General features: G+C 45.1%; 1 protein-coding gene across 5 annotated transcripts; it reads left to right on the top strand.

Annotated features, from left to right (window-relative positions):
* The first annotated feature begins 784 nt into the window (after positions 1-784).
* On the top strand, positions 785-15795 carry LOC135401328 (uncharacterized). Of its 5 annotated transcripts, none has more exons than XM_064633669.1 (33): positions 785-853; positions 928-966; positions 1035-1183; positions 1934-1960; positions 2208-2270; positions 2336-2347; positions 2461-2478; positions 3083-3160; positions 4897-4947; positions 5231-5308; positions 5385-5414; positions 6504-6536; positions 6608-6688; positions 6778-6831; positions 6901-6936; positions 7004-7045; positions 7977-8162; positions 8222-8287; positions 9006-9220; positions 9791-9961; positions 10490-10686; positions 12044-12272; positions 12342-12443; positions 12509-12586; positions 13000-13106; positions 13166-13224; positions 13777-13840; positions 13906-13973; positions 14612-14730; positions 14842-14907; positions 14973-15056; positions 15120-15196; positions 15504-15795. In XM_064633669.1, exons 1-33 carry the CDS (start codon positions 831-833, stop codon positions 15595-15597), a joined length of 2796 nt encoding a protein of 931 aa, XP_064489739.1. In that variant the 5' UTR covers positions 785-830; the 3' UTR covers positions 15598-15795. The 5 variants fall into 5 exon arrangements, with proteins under 5 accessions (XP_064489739.1, XP_064489740.1, XP_064489738.1 ...); XM_064633670.1 differs by having other exon boundaries at positions 6778-6837; positions 8234-8287; XM_064633668.1 differs by having other exon boundaries at positions 6778-6837.
* The last annotated feature ends 4334 nt before the right edge of the window (positions 15796-20129 follow it).

The raw sequence follows: 20129 nt of genomic DNA, 5'->3' as shown, positions 1-20129 counted from the left end.
TTGCGATTGTATTTGCAGAGCAATGTTCACAGCTCTGTTCACTGCAGCTCCTAAGCCATGGATGAAAACTTCACGATGTCCAGAGGTGACAAGCTTCCGACAGCGCTCGAGCTGCCCCTTGAAGTCAGTCTTCGTGTTCACGTACACGTCGTTCTTACGACGTGACAGATAAGGCGGGAGCCTTTTCCGAAGCTCATACTCTTCGGGGTCAAACTTCATCTTCTCTTTGTGTTCTTCTGCCGATGTTGTCATACCTGGTTTTAATCGCTAAAGCACACCGTAAATTGATAACTTATTGATATAGTGGTTTTGCACGCAAACACTTTACGACTCTCACAATGCACACAAAGCCTCCTAGACGCAAAGGTTTACGGACCTCACGTACTTGAGCTCGGTAAATTGTTTGACTCAGGAGTTCGGGTTACACGTAATGAAACTGACGAATTCACGTCGGGCAGTGCGCCTACGCTTGCTTCGATGTGGGCGCCGCCATATTCGTTATGGTAACCTCGATGTCGATGGCACTGAATTACGAAGATAGAGCATTGGATGGAGGATGAGGACGTTGAAAATGAATAGAACGGAGTAAAAAAAAATGTTGAATGAAGTATCACAGAAATGACAAATTTTGATTGTGTGGTTGTTTGTCGCGCTTTCTTTCTTTTTGTCTTGCCTGAGGCGTTGATTGGGTTGATTCAGTTTTGGTTTCTATATAAAAATCACCGTAAGCCGCACGCGTCATTCTCGTTGCACGTTGCACGATTTTCCTCTTTTCGCTGTTAGTCCTGCACTGAGGCATCCCGTGCGTGGTCGAATCCTGACATACCGGCATGGGAGACTCGGGCCAACAAAAGTACGTAATGGTTCTCCTTACCGTGATAAGTAGTCAGCCACTCCACAGTTATTTTCATGTTGACGTATCTGCAGGGACCTTGTTGGAGCAGAGTACGGCTTTACGAACTATAGGTAAGATGGAGTAAAGGTTGTTGCCCGTTCAAGGTCTGCAAAACTTGCTATTGATGTTCGTTCAACAGCATGTCCCGCATGGCTGACGTGTCAAGCTCAGACGAGAATGCTGGTGGCAAAAGTAGCGTTGTTCGAGTGGTGGTCGTCGTAGTCATTGGCATTTGCCTCCTGGCAGCAGCGATTTTCGGCATTTTCATGCTCTTGAAGAACGCAAAGCGTACGTACCCTTAATGCCGTTGTTCATGTCTCAGAGTAATAGTGCACAAGTGAAGTACCGTACCTTCGAGGCACTTCCCCAAATTGTGCCTTGATTGCGAATATCGAAGTACCCACCTGTGCGCCGCAATGTGCGGAAAGTACGCTAACTTTTGCGTTGTTTTGGACTACGGTGTCCGTGCATTTCTCATCCCAACTTCGAAACCGCCCTCGGAGTTCCTACATGCACAACTCGACGTTATACCTGCAATGAATAATTTGTCTGCACGACCTTCCGACACCTGTTAAAGGAGTAGTGAAAACCTCTTCCGTTTCTTTTTTTTTTTTCTCTCTCTCTCTGCTGCTGCTGCGGGTTGTAAAGCAGACACCAGGCGACCTTCGTACAAAAACACATAAAAAACTTACCTACAACGCGCCCTCTAGAAACCCTTCGCCCCCCCCCCCCCCCCAATCTCCCGTGACGCAGCAAGACCCGATGGAAGAGCCCTTCACGTGGTACCCTCACGGCTCCTTTCCATGCTGGTGCTACGTCACGCGGGGCTCTTTACGTCACGACAGCGGTTCAGGCCGCGCTTCCACGGTTGACAGACGATTGATTTTTCAGGGCGCTTTGGCGAATGGGATGCGGATTTTGCGCGGTCGCCTTCTGATATATTTCTGATGAAATTGGTTATGATTGGTAATCATAGGTATATCTTCAGATTGGTAATGATTATATAGTCATTCATTAGTTATTACACAACTTTTGCAGAGGCACCCGTGACAGGGGGACCATCTTGTAAGGAACACTCCCGTAACTTTTTCGTGAGGACACTGCGTGTCGTCTGGTTCGAATACGCAGGTTAAACTCATGTGTTGCGCAAGCCTTTATGGGCAGCGCGCCCTGATAACATAGCATACCCAAAAAGCAAACACGGATTATAAATGTGAACTTTTTGGCGAACGGCAATGTGTTTTGCAACGAAATTTTTCCCAGCTGCATTTAAAGGGTATTTATTTACATTTTCTGCTTTTGATGGTTATAGCAACCGACGTCAGTTTCTCCACCAAATCAACACAGGACAGAAACGATCCGGCCCCAACGCCAGGTGAGGAAGAAGGCATTCATTAATTAATTTAATTGTATACGTTTAATACTTTGACCTCGTTCCAGCAGACCCGAACCGTGAGTTGCAAATAGTTACCACTTTAGTTACTTTAACTATAATAATCCGATATGTTGCGCTTGCTCAATTCGCTCTACAAGGGAACAGTTACAGCTTTCTTTTTGCTTTACAGCCGGAGGAAATTCGACAAGTTAGTAAAGCAACAGCTGATGTTTGTTGATAAGTGTTGCAATGACAGAAACCGAAGTAGATTTTCACGCTGCTAGAGGTTACTCCTCGTATAGAGTGCTCTTCCGAAGCTTTTATACTTAGGATTCGCACATTTATCAGAGAATGCACTAGAGCAGTGGTTTTCAAATGGGGGTCCATGGGGGTTCAAGGGTGCTCGCGAGGTCCTCACTTGTCGGTGAGCTTACTACACCTGCGCGCGCGTCTTCCGCATGCAGATACAGGTATGACACTTTCTATTAGTAACATAGCTCCGTGCACGCTACGGCTCACTGGTAAGAAAAATAATGCACTCATAAGCTATTCACTCATTCACTGCTACTTGTGTAATAAAAATACTAAATTATCTCAGTTTTCAAGCAGTATATATAGCTATGTATAGCTTGTGCTCGTGCCTGCGTGTGGACCTTAAAGGGATCCACTCCACGCGGCCCCCATCACAGCCCAGAAGGGCTCCTTGACACATGCACGACTGAGAACCACTGTACTAGAGATTCATTTTTACGTGCGTATCAATTGCTTGTCACAAGAAAAGGGTCCAACCGACCGAATGTTTTCCCTTCAAGATGTCACGACTACAGACGCACTACCCCCCATAGGATTTCAACGCGAAGCCGAAGACAATACGTCCGCTATGAAATACGGTACGTTACTGGAAACTATATTAGTGAGTTTTGGTAAATCTTACGCTATCGCCTTTGCGTACGTAAGGGATAGCGTTGGTGGTTCTGCGCACGCGCAAAACATAAAGAAGGCTTCGTGCAGTGTCCCTTACGTACGCAAAGGTGATGGCGTACGATGCACTATTGTTTAATTGCGAGCGCTTTGTAGTTTGGCGCACCATAGCCCGAGTAGCCTTGGCATCAATAAAACTCAAATAATCATCATCATCATCATATTACGAGCGCATATGTGGTACACTTCTAATATGATAATTGAACTTAATGATGCAGACGCAGTATTAGGTAAGTATTCGAACTGTAAGGTGCTGAGGTAGAGAATTTGAGCCCCCTGTCCCTTACTCCTTCCTGCTGTCCTAGCTCTCTCCATCTGTCCACATCTGTACGCCGCTCATAGCCGCAGTTGCTTCGCGGCGCTAACACGAAATTAAAAAGAAAATTGAATTTGAGATTTAGCGCGCGTACAATGGAACCGAGAGACACGGAATTATACACGAGACAATTTCTTTTATTAGTATTTCGTGTCGCCCTTATAATTTTATTTATATTTACCAATATTTTACTATGCCCCCTTATGCCCAAGCTGCACCTTGCGGCTTTTTGTGCTCGGCCCCACCCATCGCTGAATGGGAAATAAACAATTGAATTGAATTGAAATTGAATGTCGTGTCTCTCGGGGTTCCTATTTCGGTATGTACCAGCTTGTCTGCCTGCGGCCTTTTCCTTTCTGTCAACGTAAAGGGGCATTAAAGTGAGAAAATGAAGAAAATGATTTATGAGGAAGAGAACCTGCAATTTTCCCTCTCCCTCTCAAGAATCCTGACAATGCGGAGCGCGCTCTCATTGGTCCCCGCAAACGATTTGTCCAATCATCGCGGGAGATCGTTTGGAGAGATCAATCCGAGGCCTCTCCGCATTGCGGGGCTTCTTGAGAAGGAGGGGAGAGGGAAAGCGTACATTGCTGTTTCTTTCCCTCATAAATCATGAATGACGCAGCCGAAATATCCAGCATTCCTTTTGTGTTGATGTCAACGTAATGGCGTCTTGCAATCCGCGAGGAGAAATTTGTGCACTTCTGTGCCCCTTTAAAGGAAGTTGCAACACTTTGCGTCATGTAGGCTGGGGCCAGCTCCGGTGACATAGTGGTTAGGATGATCGCTCTCCACGCCGAGACTGGGAGGTGACGCAGGTTCGAACCCCGCCGGCTGTGCTGTCTGAGGTTTTCCCTGGGTTTTCCGGCAGACTTTCCAGACTAATGTCGGCACAGTTCCCCCTGAAGTCGGCCCAGGACGCATACTAACCCCCCTGAGGAGCCTCGGCCATCCCCATTTGTTGTCGAAAGCACATGACGTCGCCTGATGCCGCCTCACCGATCGAGACGCCTGCTGTGATTTCAGAGCCGGACGAGTCCCGGTCTTCGCGGTGACGATCTCCTTCGCGTGCATTGCCCCCTTTGCTGTAAAGCTTGGCATACATGTTTACGTCCGTGCGAATAACCAACGTTTACATTGATTCGGAAAAGCTTTGGGCAAAGTGTCGCAACCCCTTTAACGCGTGCTTCCTAATTGCTAACTATACTATAGGCACTATGCTATATTGCTATGTGTGCAAGTTGTGCAAGTTGCTGGCACGGTAACGATTGAGTTCATCGGCGCTGGCAAGACGTTTAGCCGTTAATTATTCTATTCCCTCTGCTTTAGCTCTTCAGCTGGATGACGCCAAGCCTTCCACGAATTCCAGAATGTCATTCGGTAATGTTGCCGACAACAGTTGCGTTATATTTGTGCGTAGAGGCAAATTGTGCATATCGGTGACCATAGACTGAATTCTGTGTGCCAGAATATACCCAGGCACAAGTTGCACCATTTCGTGCAAAGCTAGACATGAGAGTTATCGTGGTCGTTGTGGTTGCCGTCGTGCCTGAGGTCCTTTAGAATGTTTAAACTGCCACTGCCGACTCAAAAAAAAATATCACATGAAAAATTATATAAACTATGGCGTCTGTAAAGAAGAAACGAATTTCCCTCTGTGTAGGATTGTACCAGGTTAATGCAGGAGCAGCAAGCCTTGGGAAGAACGACGACTGGAAGAAAATATATAGCGAGCTGATGGGTACGTGTAATTCCACGAACTGCATAACTGAATGGGACACTTTTATGGGGCATGCACTGACGCAGTTCTGTTGCAGACGCAACGTACGCCGCGGATGGCGATACAGGTAATATGTGACGTTTTTGTTTTATCTTTTATGTTCAATGTGAATAATTTATCGCATTTCTCGGTATTAAATAGGCTATTTAATGTAACACTAAGCACACGGGTACAGCACTAAAGATGGGTATACGGAAACTCGACGTAACACCGAAGCCTCTAGTATACATGTTAGAGGAAATGTAGGATCTCAGGGCGAGAGTCACCTGTTCGAAATATCAACGCTCTCGTCCTAAGGCTTTTCGATTCCTAACATTCTGCATCACCAGATTATCACAGCATGCTTTGAGAGATTGCTAACACTAAGATGATCTCGTAAAATTAACCGTAGCATGCCCAGGGATCGGAACCGTTATTTCTTTCGCTTCGGGTTCAGCTCCGCAGCAGCGCAAAATATCGGTTCGAACCGGTTGAGGAAAGTGAATTTTGAGCGATTGCCATGCGTTAAAAGCAAGCACATCCTTACGATTCTCAAACAACACAAACGTACTTTTGTTGCTGTTGTTGCCGACAGAGCAGTGGTGACACAGCAACACTGCGTGTTACAGATCTGCGTTTCAGGTGCGACGTTACTGTAGCATACTGTACTCTCTATGTTCACTCATCGTATATATACAACCTGTTACATCCTCGTCAGGGACTGACCGTTATTTTCACAGCCCAAAATGAAAACTTGGGGTTGCTGGACGACAAAGATCGCGTACGAGGAAGGCCAAAAGAACGCCCTCAAAACTAGCACAAATGAATGAACGCAATAGCAGCGACGAGGAAATGCCTCGTGCATTTGGGTTGTAGTTTTGTTTTGTTCAGTTTCGGTTTCAAATCTGTTTGCTAACGCGGCTCAAACCGCTGTGTAAATCGAGGTTTCGATCTCTCACAACGCACATTACGTCATAACCGTTTCGCGAACCGGTAACCGCCTAAATTTATTTCGGTTCAGTTCAGGTTCGGTTCAACGCGAGAAAAAAATAAAGTTTGTATCAGTTCAGCGAAAAATACGAGTTGTCAGCGGTTTTCGGTTCGAGTTCAGTTTCGTTTCCGATCCCTGAGCATGCCTACAAATGACGTCTACTACACACATACGATGTCACTTCAGATGCAGTTACCTCGCCGCCTACCAGCTACAACGGTAAGTCACTGAACGCTGTGCCAGGGATAGTTCTCTAAGGGTCGCGCTGTTTCTGCGCGGAAACTTTGCAGACTCACCGAGAACTAGCGTGCATAGTGTTCGATCAACACCACGGCGACGAGCAGAACCAGCAATTGAACTTCAAATATTCGGTAACCTTTGAACTCGAATCTTTAAAACATAACGTTGTAGCGTTGCAGGCAATTTGCGTCCTTGTCTGTCATATACTGTCACATTACAGATCCATCTTCCTTAATATCGCTGAACGAAACGGATGATACCAGTAATATTGAAGGTAACTGTAGGTTGCTAATATTTGCATGATATTTGTACTCGACATTGAATTCATGCACTTATTACCTAGCGCCGGTCAACGTAAAAAATCGAACGCTTCACTTCGGTAAGCACCAAAGAGGTTGCTAGACGTCCGTTCTGATCACTCTTTCCCTTTCTGGATACCACTATAGCTTTGCCGAATACCGACAAGTGTACCGTATGTGCCGGTGAAGGTGAGCGAATAAAATTTTTGCAAATTTATTTCCTCTGGACAGGAAACTAGCAATAATAATGAGTGAAACGCCGTCGTGTTTCCTAATGTTATCGCATGTTTTGCCAATTTCTGACTATCATTTATAAAATTTTGTTTTGAACTTCGAAGTACGCGCATGAATGGCAATGAACAGAAATGTGTGCTCCTACAGAACTGCAAAGCCTCCGTACAATGTGCGCAATTAAACTGTGCAATTCACTCATTGAAATATCTTTTGGGTATCTCAACGAAATTTGCACGTGTGCATATTGCATTCCATCATACTGTAATACGCGATTCGGTAGCGAAAGACAAACTCAATGTACATGCAATGTTTTTTTTTTTGCACGGCCTTTGTAACTTCGTGAGGGTCGGATGGTGAAGTACTCTCGCGTTTGGTAGTAGTCACTACACCGCTGAAACGTCTTTGCACGCGTTTGGGGCTGTGTGATTTGCACATCGGGTTGTTTGAACCAGGGATGCAGAAAATAGGCTTGTGGTGGCTTTAGTAGTACGCAGCATCACGCCTAGGTCGCTTCATTTAGTCGCTGTCGTCTCGTTCGCTCTGTTTCGACAGTCTTCATTTTAACCTGCAATGAATTACTGAATGAAGAATGCCTGAAGCGCCCGCTTTACTATCATCACACTCCATTGCAACAACGCACCATGAATATGCCAGCTCGCAAAGAGGAGCCGGGGAGATGCATACTACTTGCATGCTTCTCCTGGATGCCTGACGTCAATGCCGTGAAAGCACGCTTTACAGGAGACCGTCACAGACGGACTTACATGTTTGGAGAACGTATTCTGCGTTAAAAATTTGAGCTGGAGCCGTTTTCATTCTGTCACCGAGGTCATATCTGGACAGCTTAACATGAGCCCGAACGAATGCTTTCCTTTCCTTCCTTCAGTGGCTAGGTTGAAGCAGCTTATAAGCTCGACGAAAGCGCCCTGCAACGACTTCTACGAGTTTGTGTGCGCTAGATTCAGCAGAACACTTAAGCTGGTTGGCAACGTCAAGTTCGTGACGTCACCCATCAGCCAAGACATTATCATTGCCAAGAGCGTCGAAGATAAGTTGCTACGTGTGCTTGCAGGTTAGTGAATAGAGAGGTCAGATAAAAAATTAGATAAGATGACACGATCACCTGGAAAGATTACCTTTCAGGGAACAAGGAAGCAGGATGGGCACACAAGGTAGCGTGGGACAGCTGCGTGTTAGGTATGAATGCAGACCTGCATACACGACCATTCGACTGTCCGTGTCCATGTCCATGTCCATGGTGTTGCACTTCAGGGGTGGATCCAGACAGAGATGGGGAACAATGCATAGTGTCGGTATAGTACATTACATCTCGGTAAATCAGTAATGATAATGCACTACATTTTATGGGTGAGTAATGAGTAATGGACTGCCTTTGCTTTTGGCCGGGGAATGGCATTACTCTCTGCTTGGGTTGAAGAGTCGGGTATTGTCTAAATCCAACAGTTATGAACTGTGCCTGTCACAGGCAAGGGAAATGTCCAATCTAGTTTTTCCCGGCCACATTTGTCACCGACCAGGTCATCAAGATGGAGGACAGGGTCCAAGTTGGGTCCCTTGAACTACTTCAACGTTGCAATTACCCATGGTTGCTCATTCAGTTTATGCATATTGCTCTCATCTCTTGAAGTCATTCACAAGTAGCGATCTTGCATAAAGTATAACTACTAATAAGTAGTACTCAGTAATGTCATTACTTGATTGCGTTACAAAGCATGAAGAAGTAATGAGTAATGTAATGAATCAACTTTCAAAATTGTAACGAGTAATGGTAATGCATTACAAAATGAATTCATTTTCCCAAACTGTGTAAAGGTTTCCTCGCAGCCACCTTGCGACTCTTTTTGACGTTTTTCAGTCACATCAGTTTCTAACGTCATACATTGTTTTCACGCAGACAAGCAAAGCCCCACGACTTCAAAGTCGGTGCTTCGTCGTTTAGTTGAAGACCTTGGACTGGTGGGCTGGCCGTACAACAGCCGCGAACACTTCACCGAGGGCACAGTTGCAAGAATCACAGCTGCCCTCGCTCGACAACTGGGCCTAAACGTGCTCTTTGGAGTCGGTCTAGTGTCACTGGTCGCCGATGACCATTCAAGACACTACTTCAGCGTACGGCACAAACTACAACTACTACTACGATCACAACAAATGACATATCTTGCATAAAGAAACTTGATAACAATGTTAAGCATAAGTGTTTGTACTTGTCAACTTCTCTTTTTTTTTTTTCAATCAATCAATTTTTACGGTATTGAAAGCAGAGAAGATAAATGGACGCGAAGAACGTCGGCAACGTTTTTGTCTGGTTCCCTTTTGTCCTACATTCTAAGAAAAAAAGGTAGAATTTCCTACCCAAAGTTGCAGCAGGGCAGTACTTCTACCATTTTGTGCAAATCCACACGCAACTTCTACCCCGCCGGTATAAGCGATGGCGACCCTTTCCCATGCTCCTCTCTCTCACGTTTGCTCTAAGAGAAAATGGTAGAGTTTCCTACCCAAGCTGGTAGAACGACAGATTCTACTCTGTAGTTTGTTTCTACTCTGCAGTTATACCCAAAAGGTAAAACTGGTTGGAATAGAAATGTGGTTGCAATGCAGCTCTTCCGAAATGCTTAGAGTATGCTTAGAGTGTATGCTCACTAGTGTAATATGTTTTGTTCAGTCAATTTGCTCTTATAGATAGAAGAGCCTGACCTGCTTCTACGATCTTGCAACACCATCAGCCCAACGCGCGAAGTCACTTGGTACTCTGAGCTCGTCAAGGCGGCCATACTCATATTGACATCTAACATCACTGGCATAATCGACATACAGGAAGCCATCTTCAGTATATCCTGCAGTCTTGCTAAGGTAAATCTGAGAGCTTTCGGACCGTAGCACAATTTTCAATAGGCCTTTTTAGAAAAGCAAGCGCCACCTGGTGGCACGCAAAGGCTCATGGGAACTTAGAGCGCCTTAAAACATTACGAGACGACCAGAGGCGGAGGTAGAAGAACAACAACGTTCCCGGTGTGCTCAGCAGCAGTAGTGTCCCAGCCGGATAAACCATAACCGAAGCAGACGACAGGAGAGTGCCCCTCCAAGTTCCCATGTTGCTTTGCGCCGCGCGCTTGGTGGCGCGCGCATCTTTTTAAAATCGTCTATTAGGATTGGAAAGTAGCGAAACATCGTATCGCGGAAGTTCTATTTTCGGCAGAGCTGAAAACCAAATCATATGCTTTGTGAACAAAATGTTATACCGCACTCTTACAGTCGATAGAATGTAATACTGTGTGCTTTCGCGCATCATCTGCATCGACTTTCGTTTTTCTAATACAACTCATACACATTGTTTCTCCTACTTTGTGCCACTGAGCTATGCAGTGTTCCGATCCTTAGGCTGCATCCAGAAAAGAAGAACGCACCTATATTTTTCAACAGACCACAATTCAGCCACTGATGAGCATGAACACCCTGGTGATGCCAATCAAAGCCTTTCTACAGGACATCACAACCCTCAGCATGGACGCCAGCATCGCGATCAAGCACCCTGCGTTTATCGAAGTACTTCAATCACTTCTCCAGCCAGAGAACTAGTGCGTATACATAGCATTCTATACGGCGGAATGGGCATAGGTCCCTCTGTGAACTTTTGAACGCTCAAAACAGTACTAGTATTTGTAAATAGCTTTGTTTAGTGTATAGGTGGTCGAAATTATCCGCAGTCCTATACACCTGCGGCACGTGCAGTATGTAGCCACACGAATGCTGGCAGACTCACCTTAAGTATAAATCTGCTTCCCATTACTTTTAATCAATAGCGAGTAAATAAAATGGTATGCTGCGAAAGACCTCGCACGTGTCTGTTGCCACGGTAACCGACGCTCGCCCGCGTCCGCACGCAATGAAACGCAGTAGTGTGAACCATGCTTAACTACCTAATATCCCTGGCTCCTCGTGTTCCCATGTCCCATACGTTCAAGTGTTCCACAGTTCACTTACGCCGGTTTTGGATGGAGGGGCCTCAACATGGACGGCGCGTTCTTGGAAAGAGAAAGCACGTGACACGATTTGCCCAATCGCGGACACCGAACAGCGGCTCAGGCGCGGAAAACGAATGCGATACTCTGTACCCCTATTTAATGACTCTAGTATCGTACGGACCACAGGGGTGACACAAACCCGCCATTGTTGTAACTGCCCTCAAGCGGGTGCTTGACAAAACTGCCATCTTGTCCTGGTCGCACGTCATAAAAAAAACGTCATCTTGAGGTCATGTGACTTTGTTTAGATGTCGTTTTGCCGCTTACCGACATATTTCCGTCGTCATAACGCCAAGAGATGAACGTATTCAACGTAAACTATGCGGTGCTTCTTCCGCAACATGGAACCCCATTTCTCCTTAGTTTAAGTACATCGCATCGGCTCAGTGAGTCTCAACGCGCGGTCGTCATCGCATCTTTGGAAGTCGTCAATAGTACGAGGCCTTATGTGCAAAACTGCGCGTTTTACTGCGAGATTATCGGATAAAAATACTTACCGTGATCGAAAGACACCCAAAACGTTGCGCAGAAACAACAACCGCATTGTTTACAAACTGTTTGGCCGCCGATCACGGACGCCGCCATCTTTAAGGTCACGTGTGCCTCGACGTTTGCTGTGACGTGCGACCAGGACCTGTCCAGGATGCATTGCGTTCGCCCAGCACGCTTTCGTCTATACGGAGCAATACATTGGTTGCCACCCCTGTGGTACGGACTTAGAAACAGGTGACTGCGTTACCTAAGCACATGTCTGTAAGTCCGTACGGCCCTATTCGCTGCTAGCGCATCACCCTGAGGACGGAATGCGCCAGAGCGTATTCCGTAGACTTTTGTCCAGAACTGTATACTATACATAAATTGAGCGGAGGACACGTGCAGATGACGTCTTCTTGCTTTCTTTCCCTTGAAGTGCAAGCTTGATGAACTACCTCGGTTTTCGAGCCCTTGTGTACCTATCTGCAATGTCATCTCTGGGACGCGATGAGTTCACCCATGCGACGATGGAGTCCATGACTGGTTGGCGCCAGAAGTCGTGGGAACGACCTACCGTCTGCTTGCGACTCGTGGAGAAGCTGTTACCAGAGCTTTTGCTCTTCAGCTATTACAAGCACTATTTCAACAGCACTGATGTAGGCATGGTAAGAATGCGAGGTTTGGGAAGCGAGATGCACGCTGTAACGCCAACTTTTCTTCGCGTCTTCGTACAGAAACATCTCTTTGTGGACGCTATGACAGATTCCGTCGTTCAACTGGCCGCAAGATCACCGTGGGGAAGTAGCAGTTCGTATGTCATGATGATTAATCACACGGTAGGTTGTTCTGTCCACGGGTACACTGACGAAAGACGTTTCAAGTGTCATTAAACATCTTCCAGCTTAGCGTATTGAAGGTGAAACGCTTTCTGCCGTCTTGGCTACAAAGATTCAAGGAACGATGGTTCTTCAACAGACACGTAAGTGTCATGTTGTCAGGAAAACTGACAATGGTACTGATGCTGGTACTGAAAAATTCAGGCAAATATGGTTAATTGTAGTCCAGCTCTGCATCATCGGCGTGCAACATAAAATCACGCATGCATACTGGATACTGAGAATATTGTATAAAATAAATTGGCAAAGTGGAATACGAATGTAAACGCCAGAAGTGAGTGACGGAAATTGACGGCGTGTCGCAAGAACTGACCTCGTGGTCTTGTAGGTTACAGTGCACTGTGTGCCTCAGGCAATGTGTAAGCCAGGAAAAGCTTCATGATTTAGTTTACGTCACGTTAAACCATAACGTATAGAGATCACAGTAAAAGTGCGTCATTTCTTGATGCTCGCACGCTACAGCTTCTCCTTTAAGCGCACGTCTTGTATCGTGCAGGCACTCAAAGGTCTGACATCCGGCAGCTTCATCAAACTCCACGCGAACATCCAGAGCAACATGTGGCAGTTGTATCTGAACAAAAGTATGAGGTCCAGATTGGAAAAGTTAAGTCTTCCCTCGTGAGGCACGTCCAGTGTTTTCTCATGAACTCTTATTCATATAGGTGGGACGCAAGCGTATTTGACACCATGCTTTCTTTCAACGCCCACGAAAATGTTCTATGTGAGTGTCGCTTTTCGGAACGCTCAAAGATTGATTACATGAAATTGATGAACTCCAAGGCTCCACAGTTTCAGAATTGTCACAGTCCTTATACCCTTCTCAGATTTGCCTTAGTGTGCCGAGGTTGAGGGAAGTTCTCCTTATTTCACTAACTAGGTTACATCTATACAGTACAGAGTCAACGATTTTCGGGCCATCTTGGCGGTAAATTTTGGGTCACGTGGTCACTGTCACATGGTCCCATAAAGCTATGGAAATTTATGGACCTACACATCGATGAATGAATTGCCCTTGTATTTTATTTTCTGTGTTTGCTCATTCATTTCCTGCTATTCGCCTTAGTTGCTGACACACCTTCGCGCTCCGCATAGCCATATTCGCTTGGCTGTGCTAACTCCGGGTTTTAAAATCCATGTGCGCGAACCGATGAGACACAGTAATGAACACGGACGCATTCACAGTATATTCAAAAGCGAGGAACGTTGTACCGGTACCTCCAGCCAGGTTAAAGCATTCCTAATGTAACGTGTATCGTACTGTTCCTGTTTGCAGACATTCCGATGTCTATCTTTGATATCGAGGACACATACTCTATACCTCTGCACGATGATTCCAGGTTTGTGTCTGCAGTATGTTACGACCTTACCCCGATTTCTATAGCTTACGTCAACGTATTTTTAGCATTATGTACGCAGCGTTTCTGTTCTGGAAGTTCCATTATGCCCTGGCTCCCTTGTTTACTGCTATTGGTGAGTACGGTATTTAAACACTGTAACAGATCCTCTACTACGAAAACCCGTTCATTACACTAATCAAAATAGTAATACTAAATTCGGTAGGTGATTTTATAACTCTTCGTTCGAAGCAGCCTGACTCCACATGGTAGGGGCCTATAAACGTTTACCAGGGCCGCGGGATACCGTGCCCAGCATCTACTCAGCGCGCGTAGGACACTGTGTTCTGTAGATATAGTTTATAAATTTAGATGAGTATCGTAATCCAATGCGAAATGTATGAACCCCGTAATCAAAACAGTAGGAATTGCAGCGTGACTCAGATTCTGTTTACATGACTGAAGTGCCAGTAGAGCAACCAACTGGATGGACTTGTGGTATACTCACTAGTCGAAGGGTGATTTCGATTTCGTAATCGATTTTAAGAACCAGCTGCGCCGGCTTCCGTTACGTTCCTGAAAAGTGAACAGAAATCGTAAACTACCTTACCTACCTTACTACCTTACATAGTTAGTTTTGTGTGCATAGCTCATGTTATCAAGCAAAGCGTAGATCACTCTGAAACAGTGCTTGATAGAGCCGTGCTGTATACGTTTTGCATTGTTTAGACGAATGTGGCTGTCGTCGCAATAACCTTGAAATTCCCTTCTCAGCACTGAATGAGCGATCGAAATCTTCCAAGCACATCAACGCTCACACATCGTTCACTGCTTACAAGGAATGTGTCATCAAACAGTACAAGCAAAAAGTAGACAAAGTTACGAGACTACGGGTGAGCACCTAGTTGAAGGAAGCTGAACCAACGCTATAAGGTCGTTTGAAAACATATTCTGAGTCGTGCTATGTGCATACCGTGCGTTCTCATAACTGTTTTGTTTTGCAGCTGAATGCGGACAGCACGTTTCTAACTGACAATCGTGATATGTTCTCAACAATACGATCCCCTCCCGTAAGCATTGACATGTCGTGATAATAATGTGCGCTTACACGTCCTTCCCCTTCCACTTCATACAGCCAGTCCCTGAACCTCCGGATGGTGGAAGAACATTATTCCAACAGTTCACAGCAAGCCAACTGTACTACATCTATTATACTCTGGTACGATATACGCATAAGCATGCGCCGGTTTTGTGCCTTTCACGTGGTGATCTCGATCCGTAGGGAAAGTGCGAGATTCACGCTGAGGAACACATAGATGAGGTGATTGAAAAAGGAGACTTCAGCCCCCCTCGTTACCGGTATGTGTGTTACGTCGTTATCGTTATGACGGTATCGTTATACCGTTATCGATATATCGTTATCGTTATACCGTTATCACTATATCGTTACCGTTATACCGTTATCGCTATATCGTTATCGTTATACCGTTAGCGCTATATCGTTATACCATTTTCGCTATGTCGTTTTATCACTTTCGCTATATCGTTATCGTTATATTGTTATTGTTAAATCACTATCCTTAAAAAGTTATCGCTGTGTCGATATCGTCCTAACGGAGTTTGAGGTTTGCTTCTCATAATGTATTTTATTTCGCTTCCTTTTTAGTGTCAACATTCCTCTTCGAAATTCGAAAGATTTCCGAGATACGTGGGGTTGCAAACCTCCGCTCTGCAGGCTCAACGCCGAAGATCAATTTTAACCTCTCCATTATTTAGCGCAGAACGTTGAGAATGCACACTTTGCGTTCCTTGCTTTATGGAATGACGAAACTAAGGGACGAATTCTACTTATTTTATTCGCATATATATGGTATAGAATATATAAAATCATGAAGTAGTTTCAGGACGAAGAATATGTTGGTACAAATAGACAACTTAATACGAAGCAAATAAAATAAGGTCACTAATGCACGTAACCAGTTATTGCCCGTTTAGTTTTCGACACCGTGCAGTGTCTGCGGAATTGTACTCAAATATACGGAGGGAAGAAGGTTGCGTATTCGCTTGCCTCACAACCACTGCTTGGTCAGGTAATGCACCGATTCGTTATGATACCTACACTAAATGCTAGTAAATGTCGGTTTAATGTCAGGAGGTAATCCATCTGGAGTACAGAAGAAATGAAAAGATATGCCGTTATTTGTCAAATTGCCAATATGGAAAATGTAATCTTGCGCCCAACAGTTATGCGCAAAAACGTGCCCTTTAGTTCTTAGCATTCAAACTATACTTTCCAAACTACAAACTGTACTTTATACTTTTAATACTTTTATACTTTTACTACAACTATACTTTTCGCGAATTTACTTTATACTTTTCCGTTCGCGAATTTAACTGACACATTAAAAAAATAATTGCGTCATAAGTATATCTTTAGTGGTCTTACGTATAAGCTCTTCCCAAGTTAGTTCTGCTAAATCTTACACTTCAACCAGTCACGACAGCACCAAAAAAATACGAGGAAAGTAAACCACATCAGGGACCACGTCACATAACGCAGCCGTAATCGTTTACCACACCACGTCCCGACAATTTATGATAGCTTTCGACACCTCCTGCCTGTTGAAATCCCCATGTCGCTTGCGTCTTCATGACCGCCTAACCCTCCCTAACGGAACAATGGCTCTCGAAAAGGCCATCTGCACAACTGGCTCTCCCTCCTGCTGGGTGCTCATTGAAAACAACATACGTGGTGCTCGTGCTTTATGGTGACGCACAACTCCTAAAGAGCCCTAAAGAGTACGAACGTGGGCGCCGAGATTAATACGCGATTAATACGAGCCATTCATATTGGCCACATGGCCACTTTTCGCTGCGTGGTACGGACCGGCGTTTGGTGGATGGACCCAAATAGATTGTTGCAAAGTAAATTGCGCGAGTAATGGTAGATTTTCTTTTTTTTTCCTTTTAACAGTCTAGTTTTATGTCGTGTGTGGACGGGTGGCTCTGTGTGTGTGTGCGCGTACGATGGTAGGTTTCCGTTCTTTTCTTTTTTTTTTTTTTTTTGGCGTTGCATGTTTATGTGTGACGTACTCACGTAACATGCTGAAGGCAACCTTGGACAGAATAATACCGCTGTCATAGTGCAAACTAAGCTTGAGATCTTGAAGACACGTAAAAGACGATACAACAGGAAAGCTCACAGCCAGCATCGTGTTCTGTGTCCAGGATAAATTCAGTTGCTGGTTGTGGGCCTGCATGTTGTGACGTATCCTCAAGCTCAAGGTTTCTTGCACTATATAAATCTTTGCCTGCCCCACCCCCACCCCCCTAGCCGCCTTCCTCTCGGTTCTCTCAGCAATACCACTATCACTCCTCATATGTGGAAACCTCGGGACGTACGCCTGTTTGTGACAGTTAATAAAATTACGTAAGTGTCAGAAAAAGGCGTACGGCTCTTGTTTTCAACAAATCAGGGGAGAGCACGATGTCCCTAGGGATGGATCAAAAGTTCAACCTAAATGTATCAACAGGACGTACCTGTCGTCTGCGAATCATCGTCAAAGCGCCGCGCCAGTATATATTGTATGAACTATTCTTCCCCATCCTTGTCTCCGCACACAGAGTGGAGACTTCCTAGTGATTGCGACCATCTAAAGGTATCGGCGAGTGATGTTCAATCTGCTGTCTATCATGAGCGAAGAAAAGAGATCGTTTTTCTTGGCTAAGAATAAGAGTAAGGCTCGTTACAAGGCTCGTCAGGAAGAACAGGCAGCCGACAAATTGGCCAATCAGGGAGTGTCTCGCAAGACATTCGGGCGCCCCCCACCCCTCCCCCTCCCGCGGCTCTATTAAACGCTTCATTTAGCCCTATGACCGCACGAAAAGCCCCGACGGTTCTAATTGAAAGCTCTCCGGGGATCACACCAAACAATGGAGCGGCTGCTCCACAATTCCGTTTCACTGCCCGCGGTTTATCTTCTCTTTTTCTTTTTTTTTCTTTTTTACAGGTAGATTTGGTTTACTTGATAGAATTTACTTTGGAATCTTGTTTCTTTATTGCGCGGGAGACGCTCTATAACAATCAAAACAGGTTCCTCTATCAGGCTCTATAAAATGAAATAAAAACAGGCTCTATATTTAAAAAAATGAAACGCTTACAGGCTGCACCTTTGGGCATTCAGGTATAAACACGTTCAAGCGGAAGCCTTACAGGGTCATATTTGAAACCAGACTTCGCGTTCGCCCGCACTCGTTCCGTGCCCTCGTAACTACTTCCTTTTCCCCTCTCTCCACAACTGTTATGGACGGACCTACACGGTTGACGACGTTGGCGTGCCCTATACTGCTATTGCATTAACGGACAGAGTATCCACAACCACAAACTTTGGAGGATACTTGAAACGGAAGTGTTTGATATAATTTATTTTTGTATGTTTCTTTCTTTCTTTCGTTCATTCTTTCTTTCTTTCTTTTTTCTTCTTTTTTTTTTCGTACTTAGTCTTAGCCATCAAGTGACCCTGAAGTTATGAAACTCTACATTCTAATATCACGCCGCGGTAGCCGGTATGGAACTGTTTTCCTTTTCAATGTATATGTGCAAAAAAAAAAAAAAAGAATGCGCTCTTGAAACCTCTCCTCATTGAAATATGAAAACATACGTGAGCGTAGCCCGTGTACAAAATTCAGAATTTTTGCCTCACATGACAGTGACAGTAAGGCATCACAAACCTCCCCGGGTACTTCGTGTAATAGCCTTACTACTTTAATACTTTACTCTGTAATAGTAATACTGCTCACGTTAGAAATAAAAACGAATGTCATCTCATTTTCACCCAAGACCCCGTCATGGAGGCATATCGAGGAACATAATACACACTCCGTCGCTCCATTGACCTACCTCGTGTTTTAGCACCTACAGCCTATACGTAATCCCCGAGGGACCACCTCTCTGTCTGCGTCTATGTATCGTCTACGATGGGCAGCAAAAGTGCACCATATCAAGAAAAAAAGGAAAGTCGTTGGGCCGGAAAACAGTATGCCACCCGGAACTATACATATTCAATGCAATTTATCTAATTACAAACGCTCAACGTCAGTCAACCCATCAGATCTCAGAACCAGAGCGAGCAGAACCGGTTCCGAAAACAGGCGACATTCGACGCTTTTCCATAAAACAGACAAAGGACGATCAGCCGGGTTCTAAAATTCCCTGGAGAGAGATGGGGGGAGGAAAGGCGTGTTGGTGGTAATCAACGACCGAGTCCTAAGATCCACTTAGTCGTGCTGCTGCCGGATCAATGACGGTGAGGGGAAGAGGGGATCAAAACGGGCGTCAAGCGCCGCTTAATTAAATCTAAGTGCCCTATTTGGAGTCAGGAAGGCTGAGGCAGAAAAGGGAAGTTGTGGCTGACTGTAATCAAAGATGTATTCTCCGGGATGATGTTTTTCGGAGCCGGACGGATTTTGTGGTGTGTGGCGTCGTTAGCGTCACAGATGTGCCAGTGAATGAATTCTGAGATTGGGAAGACTTTGGAGTAATGATCGCTGACTGCTTATTGCGGCTGTTGTTTATCACGAAAAAAGAAATTACTCGATGAGTAACTCGATGAGTAAACTCGATGGGGCTTGGACGGTCTGTAGGCGTTTGTCACTGACAAGAAAACGTGCAATCAAAAATTATTTATGACAAAGTGTCGTAATTTTAAATCTTGAAAGATACCGAACTTGTACATGGCGATTTAGTAATTATTTTGAAAGCCACTGCATTAGACCGAACGAGCGAGCCATTATTCAAAATCACGTGGTTATGCTTCCGGTTTTTTTTAACACTATTCTTTCTTTTAATACGAGGCGTACGTTGGGGCACTTTACATTTTTGTAACAAGCAAACTACACTCATCGCCCCCGATAACAAGCACCAATCTTCTGTTTCTGTTTCTCTGTCAACACGTCATTGAAAAGCAACGGATTGTTGTGAGGTGATCGATCACTCACTAAGCACGCGCTTTATGAATTTCTTAGTTTCCCTATATGGACACGAAGATGGAGAGAGAGAGAAGCGACAATATTAGCAAAGCGAAAACAGAGAGAAGTGACGCTTGATAACCTGACAAACCGAATCTTTCAACAGGCCCGTCATTCCCCCTGATTTCTTCGCTTTCTTTCCTTTATACCGCTATTCCTTGTTCCCTTTCTTGCCCATCCCCTTTTACTTGAAGGGCAGCCATTCTGCATATACTCTCCACGAGCGAGCACTGTACCGCAGCTTCCCAAACAACAAATGCCCCGC

This window comes from Ornithodoros turicata, chromosome 7 (genome assembly GCF_037126465.1).
Source record: "Ornithodoros turicata isolate Travis chromosome 7, ASM3712646v1, whole genome shotgun sequence".
NCBI classification, from domain to species: domain Eukaryota; kingdom Metazoa; phylum Arthropoda; class Arachnida; order Ixodida; family Argasidae; genus Ornithodoros; species Ornithodoros turicata.
This window is presented reverse-complemented; position numbering and strand designations above follow the sequence as displayed.

Bases quoted from the DNA above. Each gene is read 5' to 3' on its own strand.
- LOC135401328 (XM_064633668.1), top strand. From the start codon at position 831: ATGGGAGACTCGGGCCAACAAAA. The intron at 12,587-12,999 runs GTAAGTGTCATG...TGTATCGTGCAG, and splicing joins GATGGTTCTTCAACAGACAC to GCACTCAAAGGTCTGACATC. The intron at 13,974-14,611 runs GTGAGTACGGTA...TTCCCTTCTCAG, and splicing joins TCCCTTGTTTACTGCTATTG to CACTGAATGAGCGATCGAAA.